We start from the raw sequence: 10,159 nt of genomic DNA, 5'->3' as shown, positions 1-10,159 counted from the left end.
CAAAGTTACAAGTTTTTATTTTATTTTAACACAACCAACATTACAAACAGCATTGCATACAAACAGTTTTGTTCTACATCAGCGTGACATTCAAACTAAAATTTACTATAGTGATAATGTGGACATCAGTAGCTGGCATATCTGAAAATATTTGAACGATAATCTGGATTGCTGTGATTGTTATTTTTCTCTGTACTGAATATTTTGCCAATGTGAATTCAAAAGCTTTGTGTGTAGTTGCAATAATTCCATTTAAATCAGTTTTAGCTTACAATCATCTATTTATTTATTTGAATGAGCAACATGTGATTGTCCAATGAAACTGAAAGTAAAAAACAAATTTGTAGTCACATATTTGAGCTGTAAGTAAACCCCTTTAAATGTTCCTTTACTTGTACGTTTCATATACTGTGAACTAGTGCCCTCTAGTGTTCAGTGTAAACATTGTAAACACTATTGGTGAATTGAGGCAGAAAAACATCCCAAAGTTTAGTATTCATCATGAAATGGGTACTCGGGATGGTCACTCCACCTGTGTTAGGACAAACAAAAAGTGTTATTACTTCTGAGCTGGACGATGATGAGGACTAATAAGACTTCAATAAAACTGTTCTTGCATTTCAGAACAAAAAACACAACACAATGTATTAAAGTACTAAGTAGGACCTATATAAATACATCCAGGTTAGGTACAGTATTAGGCTGAACTCTCCTTTGACTATAATCTATAAATGCTTATACTTACATCAGCAGCTCAACAAATCGAATGTTTTTGTTCAGTGCTTCAACAGCTTTCATTTCATCCTCAGTGAGTGAAAAATCAAATATCTGGAACAAAATATGTGATTTGATTAAACCAGGGTATGTCTACTCTAAAATCACTGCATAAAATATGAGTTTTAGCACCATAACTTATCTGATTGATAAGTGTTTTCACTATGTACAGTTGATACAAGCTCTTATCAGGTAATCATTTTTGATAAAAGCCACCTGAAAGTTATGTGTAATCCTCTCTGGGTTGAAGCTCTTGGGGATCACGACGACTCCTCTCTGGACGTTGAAGCGTAGAGCCACCTGAGCACTGCTCTTGTTGTACTTTTTCCCGATGGATACAAGCAGCTCGTCCTCCAGCATGGGGGGACATTTCACATTCACCCTGAACCAGAGAGGAAAAACTTCACTTATCTGCTTAGTTTTGTTATTGGACATTGATTCTTTATCCTCTTTAACGTCATCTTCTGTTAATAGTATCACATCTGCTATAAAAAGTGCATTTTATCTTACATACCAGGATGCATCTCTGGAGGAGCCAATTGGGCAGTATCCAACAATCACAATGTCGTTGTGGCGACAGTACTCCATGAGCTTGGGTTGTGTGAAGTACGGGTGACATTCAACCTACAGGTATGTAAGAAGAAGACATTTGGCCCAAAGTGGTCAGACACTGGGTTGACAGTTGGATGAGAATAGAATAAAGACTTCCAATCATTATTATTTATAAAGAATATTTTGTAATTTGTGACTTAACGTTTCATCGATAATATCTGTTGAGTACTCAGTATGCTACATGTATCCCTTTTAATATAACATCTTCAGAAAACTCTTTCAATGTGGGAATAACAGCATCCTGCAAAGACCACTAAAGAACTAATTTATCTAAGTAGACTGACAGAAGAAAATCCTTCCTGTAATTTCAACCAGTAAAGGATAATCCTTTAAACAAAGTAACTTTTTCTGTCAGAGTTTTCTTATAAAATGTGAAGTTTATTTCTTAAATGAAGCACAACAAGCTAAGAACGCCTCATGTCTAATACACTGCTGTATATACTGCCATAATATTCTTCTATAGAGACTGTTATCTCTTCTGTTAATGACTCTGACCATTCAGGTGTCAGGGATCTAAAGTGGAGGTCACCTGGTTGGATACAGGTTTGTGTTTTGAGGCCGGGTTTATTCAGCAGCAGCTCCAGCTGTCTGCGGTTGAAGTTGGAGACTCCCAGAGATTTGACCAATCCTGCGTCTTTGCAAGCCTCCAAGGCCTGTTGAGAGGAAAAGATTTACATCTTGCAGAGCATGGGCGTGATTATCTGTACAGACTTACTGAGATAGTGGAGAAAAAAACTACAGCACACAGTGTAGAAGAACAATCAGACCTTTGAACACACAATGGCTGTTTATGACATTGACCTTGATACTTCATCACAGAATGTTTACACATTAGTCTTTACGTTCAGAGGAATATCACGCCACATACTTAGTGGTTTTCCTTTAATCCAATTCTAAATATGTTTACTGTCATAATTATCGATGTCTGGTTTATTTCAGGATGGCAGTCACAAGTTATTACAAGCACGTCTAAAATGTAGACAAGTTTAGCCGAGCCTTCAGGTTGGAGAAAGGAACAACTGAAGTCATGTTGCACAATGAAATTTGAAATTTTATGAGATAACCTCTAGTTTAATTTAATATAATACTTTATAAACTCTATGCAGTTAATCACCATCTCACCATGCTCAGTTGTGTCTGAATATTCAAAGTCATACTGTATGTATATAACTCTTTGAAACAGAGTTACACATAAATGTATGAATGAATGTTACAAAAAGTGAGAAAATACCCTCTCAGAACATTACAACAGGGGGAAGAATTGAAGTCATTAAACACTAAACATCCACTGTGACCTCAACAGACCTCACCTCCCATGTTGCACAGATGTCTGTGTGGTGGTAGATGTATTTTCCATCCTCGTCCTTTGGATAGAACTCATTGCCAGGCTGGAATTGAAGCATAATTCAAACACTTGTGTGAACATTTATACATATTCTTGTTGCTTAAACAACCTGACCATATTGATTATATTATTACAGGGGAATGTCCCTATAAATGTATACAGCACCTTATCCTAAAGGTGAGGTGATGTTGGGTTCATTTGACTAAATAAACAAATATCAGACTATGACCTAAACACCAAGTTGCACTTTTCCGATCTTATCCAAACATAGGCATGAATGTCCAATCTTTTAAGAGTTGCATCAGCAACATATCACACAACTGTGAGATTTAAATGTTTTAATAAATGGTCTACCATGACTGATATTTATCAAATCTATAAAAGTAGTAATTAAATAAAACATCAACTCTGCGCATTAAGAACATTTTCAGACACTGGACAGCTGGCTGATTAGTACACTAACATTTATATAAAAGTGGTATAGATACCTTGAAGGCCATAGGGAGCTCAACGATGTAGAGATCCACATAGTCTAGTTTTAAGGTTTTCAGTGTCCTCTCCAAGGCTGGTCTCACCAACTCTGGTGGATGGAAGGTATTCCAGAGCTAGGGCAGATTGAAAAATAGAGCTACTTAAAGAACAACAAGATAAAAAATGGCATGAAGCGAAGCACGTTACCTATCGTCTTACCTTTCCACAGTAAAAGATGTCCTCTCTTTTCACGACTCCCTCAGCAATCTTCTGTCTAATGGCTTGACCCACTTCATGCTCATTGAAGTACACCAGAGCCCCATCAAAATGCCTGTAACCCACATCTATGGCCAGCTTGACACACTCAAGAGCTGTGCCTCTGGGCGTCTATTGAAAACCCACAGAAAATGTAAATATCATTTGACCTGGTTTGGATTGACATTTGCTTTCACATTGAGACGATTTAAATAACTGTTAATGTTTATCCAGTTTCTGAGAGCAATAAGCAGCAGCACTCCTACAAACTAAGAGTGGTAGAGCAGATATTATCAAGCCAAGCTCTTATTCAAATCTAGCAACACAAAAGATATTCTGACCGTTCGAGGGTCCCCATAGGTGCCCAGTCCCAGCAGTGGAATCCTGTTCCCATCACTGAGAGGGATACTGTGGCTCACTGCAGTCAGATTCATGTCCTTTAACACTGATAAACTGAAGCGTGCTGTAGCCTGCCTAATAGGTAATATATTCAGGGACCATGAAATTTGAACCCTGACACTTTAGCTGACATACACAAATGTTTGTAGTTCTTACTTACAGAGTCTTATCCAAACAAGTGGACTATGATGCTGGAATCTTCTGTACTTTGTGCAATTGGACAGGTTTTAAGGATGTTTTCCTTACATGAGACAAAGGGTGAAGTCAAAGGGTTCACTTTAGTGGGCTGAAACATATTACTTCATTTCATTGTCTTGTGTAAATAGTCTTCTTATATAGTTAAACAAAAACAAAAAAAGCATGCTGTTTTTGTAGTTATGTCGTTCAAAGAGGTATTGGGCTACATAATTAATATAAAAGTCCTAATGTTTTCAAAAATAAAGTTGTTATATTACAAGAATAAAGCTGTAAATGTATGAGAAGAAAATATTACAAGATTAAAGTTGGAAATGTAAAATAATTTAATTTTATGTTTAAAGGTCACATAATGAACTCCTTTCCAACAAGTTCAAATTAATCTGTCCCCAAAACATGTCTGTGAAGTCTCTTGCACAACAATCCACTCTGATCCTGTATTTTAGCATGCCTCTATTTCAGCCCTGGTCTATAGCTCGCATTATTAGTACAGGCAGTAAACGTACACGCTTAAGTCCTGCAGTGGGCGTGCACTTATTGTGGCGTGGAGCCCATGGAGGAGCGGCCCAGTTTCAATGTTGTGTTTACAAGCCGAAACAAACATTTCTACTGACTCCACCTTTAAAGCAGGAGGGCACACATTCTCAAAGTAATTTCAAAAGGCAATGATTTCTATGGGTCATTTTTTAGATAGGCCTACCTCTCATTAAGACAGTTTATTCTTAATGTCTACTGCTTGTGTGCTTAAATGATTCATATTCTGACAGATTACCTTTAATTATTCATACCTTGTGCATCATTCAAACTCAGTTACATGTGTTAGTGTCACTGCATTAAAAAAAAAAGTTCAATCTCCTCTCCCGTCCGTTCTGTGAGTGACCAAAGCTGTTGGCAGCAAGAAAGATGACCTCCTGAGTTACATTCTTTAATTTGTACACTGTGAAAAAGCTCTTATAACTTAAAAAAGTTAGTGTCCGGGCTGCCTTAAAATTTTAAGTTAACTGAACTTAAAGAAAGATAAGTTGTGACACATTTGTGATTATTCCAAAGAAATACAATTTTCTAGTCAAATAAACTTGACATCAAGTCAGTTGTACTTATCACAACTCAGTTCCTGTGAAATTGTCTAGTTATATATTTCTATTTTAGTCAACTTAAATCAGTTTAGTGATTCTCTTTGCTTTTGTGGAAACTTTCAATTGCCTTTCAAATAACAATTAAAAAAAAGGTATCATCTCTAGAGGTTATTCGTTTTATCATTGAAACCGACCAACTTTAGTTCTTCAACCTTTAATAGCAGATCAGATCAAATAGCACATCTAAACATTTACAAATGTTTTTACCTGTTATATTGCTTATTTTTCGATGAGTTGTTGGTTGCCTTCATTAGTGTTAGAAAAACCATGGTAAAGTGTATTTCACATAATATGTGACCTTCAATGCCTCTCTTAACTTAACCTCTTCCTTGCTATTTTGTATGTTCCATTTTTAGAGTCTATGGTATCTTCAGATCACCTGATTAATTTGTTTTATAACATTTATTTTTCATTAAATCTTTATATTTTAATGTGTTTTACAATGCCACAATTGGTCTCTAATCATTCCATTTTAAATATCTGTCATGTTGTCCCTGTCTTTTTTGTGAAAACGCCGTGTATTAAATACATAGAAATGTTTAGGTTTAAACAAAAGAAACAAACTTTTCTTTTGTCAATCCAAACGGAGGAGACATGACGTGTACGGTGCATCAGATGGGAAATGTCTCAAAGGCAAAACTCGCTAAAATATCAAACAGATGTGTTAAATTTGAAGACTCTCCTATTGTTAGTTAAAAATCTTCTGAGAAAAACAATGTAACGTGTAAAGTTAAGTATTTTTTTCTTATTTATACTTTTTTTTTTTAAATCGTATCAATCATGTTTAGAATAAGTTATTTTGAATCCATTTTGATTGCACTGAAGCACACTGAGGTTTTTTTCCAACCTTTATTAAGCATCAAGAAGAAGAAGAACCGCCAAATTATAAATCTGCCACTGCCAGAATATTTACAAGAAGAAGCTGTTGTAACATCCAAAAGGGGGGGACTAATACTTGCAATATAAGACTTTAAAGGAACAATATGTTCGACTACTGGAGCAAAGTGGAGTGTTCAAATGAGGCTCAGAGACAAGTAATAAATGTAAACATTTACCAGCTTTAGTAGAACAATTGTTGACAAACGTGAGTTGGTACCATACACAAAAATAAACAGAACAGTTTTTCAGTATCAAATTGGCCTTTCTATCTTGGGTGCACCCTTGTTATCTGAAACCTAAATCTAATTTTCAAGTTATTCAAATCCATTTCAGTTCAGAGTAAAGAAATAAAATCTTATTACAAACACCATTCACATTAGCCACCATTTTACACTTCCACAGAATGAGGTGCTGGTATTTTGAATCGTCCTTGAATAGTCTTAGATGAAGAAAAGTCAAAAAGTGTCAGTCCATAAGTTTTCTGGGAAGTTAAAGGAAAAAAGTAAGTCTTGGTTATTCAAACTTCCAGCGATGATGGGTGAGTGTGTGTATAAGTGGTTGGGGAGAAAAATGGAATTGTATGTGGGGCTGTGTGAAGGTGTCTGTAAAAACTGGGCCTACCACACCAAAGAGTGCGGCAGAACATGTCCAGTGACCACAAGGCGTCTCTGTCTTTAGATCCAGGTGTGAAGGCTCACCATCTAATTCACTGGACGGGTCAAAAAGGTAGAAGAATACACGAAAAAACCTGACCTACCAAATGACAAGGTCAGAGAAATATGACAATTATCTTTATATGAATCAGCACGTAGAAAACTTAACATAACATTGTGACAAAGTGGGTGAGAAGCTCTTCTCTTATTCACCACATGTCACTTAAATCTTCATTTGATATCAAATCACATCATTAATTACAGTTGTGTATTTAGCTTTAATTTATTTTTGTTTAAGTGCAACATCGCTGCACTTACTATCCCAGGTTTGTTTGTGTTAGCATTAACTTACAGTTCACATCAAAGTATAAATTAACTTTAAGCAAACACACAGTCTTGATTTAGTTCAGTCATTTTCATTTAGTTTCTGGAAGTGTAAAATATCATAGCTTGTCTCTTAACCATACTTAACTCTGTTTGTTCAGTTTCCCATGTGGTTCCATGCAGGTAAAAGGCGCTGGCCCAGCACTTCCTGGGTATTTATCAGATTGATGACGTCATCGCTGACATCACTGGGACAGACCATCTGAAGGGGTTTTATTTCTGAGAAATGGTTCTTTCTAATAATTTCTTTCATTTTTAAAGAGCCCATATTATACCCTTTTTGGGGTTTGTATATTTAATCTATGTTTCTACTTTTGTACGTTCACAATAGCTAAAGTTATAAAAAGGTGTCTGTTTTCATGTACAGCTCCTCCTTGCTCCCTCTACGCTCTGAGTCCGTCAGCTACACTCTGCTGAGCCCCCACTGTTGGACCCCACGTGGGCCAAGTCTGCTCTGATTGGTCTGCCGATCCGCTCTGTCGTTATTGGTCAGTTGCTCAGCACGCGTCTCGGAAATTTCTGTTTTTGTAACAAAGTTGGCAAGTTACAATATCATCTACAACAACAAAGAAGACTAACCCCCAATTCACACATACCCCGTGCGCGCCGCTTTCCGTCAGCGCCGCGTACTACGTTGTACTTAGCCTTCACTCTAGTCAATCATTGTGTTCACACAGGGCGCGCTGCGGTCCGTCACCGGAGCGTGCCACCAACGGCACTGCGCTCTGCTTCGTTTCTAATACGCAGCAAGTCGATTTTCGCCGGAGTACTCTGCAGGCACGCGTCAAGCTGGACAGAATATGACAGCCCGGACAGGAAGTCAGACAAAGAAACGCACAGAGCATCCGGTCAATTTCAAAATAAAGCACAATATACGGACTCTTGATCATATTTTTCATCACTAGCCTTCTCTATGAGGCAGTCTCAAACCGAACATTCTCAGTAACTCAGTAACTAAACTAAATAAGCCAGATCCTGAAAACATCATTAGACAGCAAGAAAGTGCATCATTTAATTAAAAACAAAAATGGTACAACAGATTCCCTTGGCTTCATTTCAACCCTGGTGTGGAAGGTGTATTTTGCTCTTATGGCGTCAAAGCGTTTCACACAGATACCTCACCACTGGCAAAGAATACAGAACCTGCAGTTATTTCAGCAGCTTTTAAGAACTGGAGAAAGGCCATCGAGCGATTTGTTTTACATGAAAAGTCTGATCGTCACAACAGGAGAAGAAGAAAATGAAACGTAAAAAAAAGGCTTTTAAATCTAGAACAGAAGCAGAGTGCATAGATATAGAAAAGATGCACAGTATATGGTTATGAAATGACTAATTTACTGGAGTAAATATGAAATAAAGACTCCTCCTAATCTGTATCACTCTGTGTCCTGCAGTCATAGTTAGCAGGAATCTCTTTACATTCCTGGTTTCTGATATTAAAGATATAAAAATGCAGCTTATGATCAATATTTCATGCACAGCCATTTTTAACCCAGCCCTCATTATCTATGTTTTGATGTACTTCACTTTACACCTCCTCCCTTCCCAAACACATGAAACTTGATGTTGCGGGCTGGTTTAGAAACCATTCCCCTCACTTATTAATATGAGACAAGGTGTTTATGATTGCCCCCCCCCCCCTCCACGCCCCCCTTCCCTCTTCTGGTGTGTCTCTCTTCCCTTTGATCCGTCCTCTCTGCGTCAGCCTCAAATGTAAGATATTCAAATCTGGTTACATTTATTTTTGTTTCCTCTACAGCAGATAGGCACATCTGACAGGCTGACTATTAGGTGTTATTATTTCCCCTTTTTTTTCATAATGCACGCCACTTCATACACTACACGTAAACCTTGTTTTGATTGAGGAGGTTACAAACGTTGTCATGAAGCTTTGGAGGCAGGCGAGAACACAAATAGGCCGTTCCTGAATTTAAAAAAAAAAGTGTTGAAAGGGTTTGTTTTTGAAAAGCAACGCAGTTTTTAAAACAAGCTGCTCATCACTGGGTCACTCTCCATCAGTGATGCCCAGTCTTCTTATCTCAGACTGTCAGTCCAACAACTCTTAAAAAAAAAACCACACACACAAAGGTGTTCAACCTCAAGCCTCCAACGCATGATGAGGTTGTCATACGAACAGTCCAGTTTATAAATAAAGCTTGATTCAATCACACAGATGTGAAAATGCAACTCTCAAACTTAACATAAAATAACAACATAGGAGAATTCATACTGCCCTCCTTATGAAATGATGGTCTTCATAATTTATGTGAAAATGGTGTCATGATGGTCCAAGTGAGGGATCTTAATTAAAGGGCCATTAAATAAATCACTTCAATTGTTTCCCCCCCACTATATTAACCCGCTTTCTCAATTTTACAGTATCATACATCTAATCATCAATCATCAGCTAAAGATTTATATTATTATTATTATGAGTTTAAACTTTTCATCAGTCAACACTTCTAGCATTTGTTCAGGACAAGATCAGCACAAGGATAAATCATCCATCAACACAACCCTAAGGTTTGTCACAGGAGCATTACATATCTCTTCTAAACCTATAACAGGACACACACTCAAAATTGCTGGACAGTTTTTAGTTCTTTGGAGCTTAAAGGGGCTTTTTTTTTATTTTGCCTCACCTACAATAAAAAAATTACTTTACATGTAACTATTCTAATAATCTTTAACCAACAAAGCAAATCATTTCAAAAGGACATGACACCAATGTCCACAGTTGGCAATAAAAATGTACTTTCAGCATAAAAAATTGTTAAAGAGTTAAAACTAATGCTTTTATCAACTTTTTGAATTCTTCAAATAGTTTTCAGGACTCAAGCAGTGACTAGTTATTAAAATACACTAAAAAGCACCATGTAAATTTTTGAATATTCAATTTCTGATCACATGGAATTAAAAGCATTAAATTCCTCATTTGACAGGAAACGGAAGTAAACATGCCTGGCATTTTTGTGAGATTTTAAAAATATATATATATAATTAATTCATTATTTGAAAATGTGGCCAATTGGCTCATTGATTTGTTACAGAAATAA

General features: G+C 36.7%; 1 protein-coding gene and 1 long non-coding RNA gene across 2 annotated transcripts; both read right to left on the bottom strand.

Annotated features, from left to right (window-relative positions):
* Positions 1–3,956, bottom strand: LOC110004693 (aldo-keto reductase family 1 member D1-like). Its single transcript, XM_020660192.3, is given in 10 exon segments — positions 1–532; positions 746–828; positions 991–1,156; positions 1,289–1,398; positions 1,916–1,939; positions 1,941–2,039; positions 2,697–2,774; positions 3,220–3,336; positions 3,422–3,589; positions 3,799–3,956. Coding segments are annotated over 10 exon segments (981 nt in total). The 5' UTR covers positions 3,892–3,956; the 3' UTR covers positions 1–489.
* Positions 3,957–6,225: 2,269 nt separating this feature from the next.
* On the bottom strand, positions 6,226–7,560 carry LOC114922115 (uncharacterized). Its single transcript, XR_010666676.1, has 2 exons — positions 6,688–7,560; positions 6,226–6,547 (listed from the first exon to the last, which is right to left on the bottom strand). It is a non-coding gene; the product is annotated as an uncharacterized lncRNA (long non-coding RNA).
* Positions 7,561–10,159: the final 2,599 nt, after the last annotated feature.

Source organism: Labrus bergylta, chromosome 7 (genome assembly GCF_963930695.1).
Source record: "Labrus bergylta chromosome 7, fLabBer1.1, whole genome shotgun sequence".
NCBI classification, from domain to species: Eukaryota; Metazoa; Chordata; class Actinopteri; order Labriformes; family Labridae; genus Labrus; species Labrus bergylta.
The sequence above is the reverse complement of the archived record's forward strand: the minus strand, read 5'-3'. Positions and strand labels throughout refer to the sequence as shown.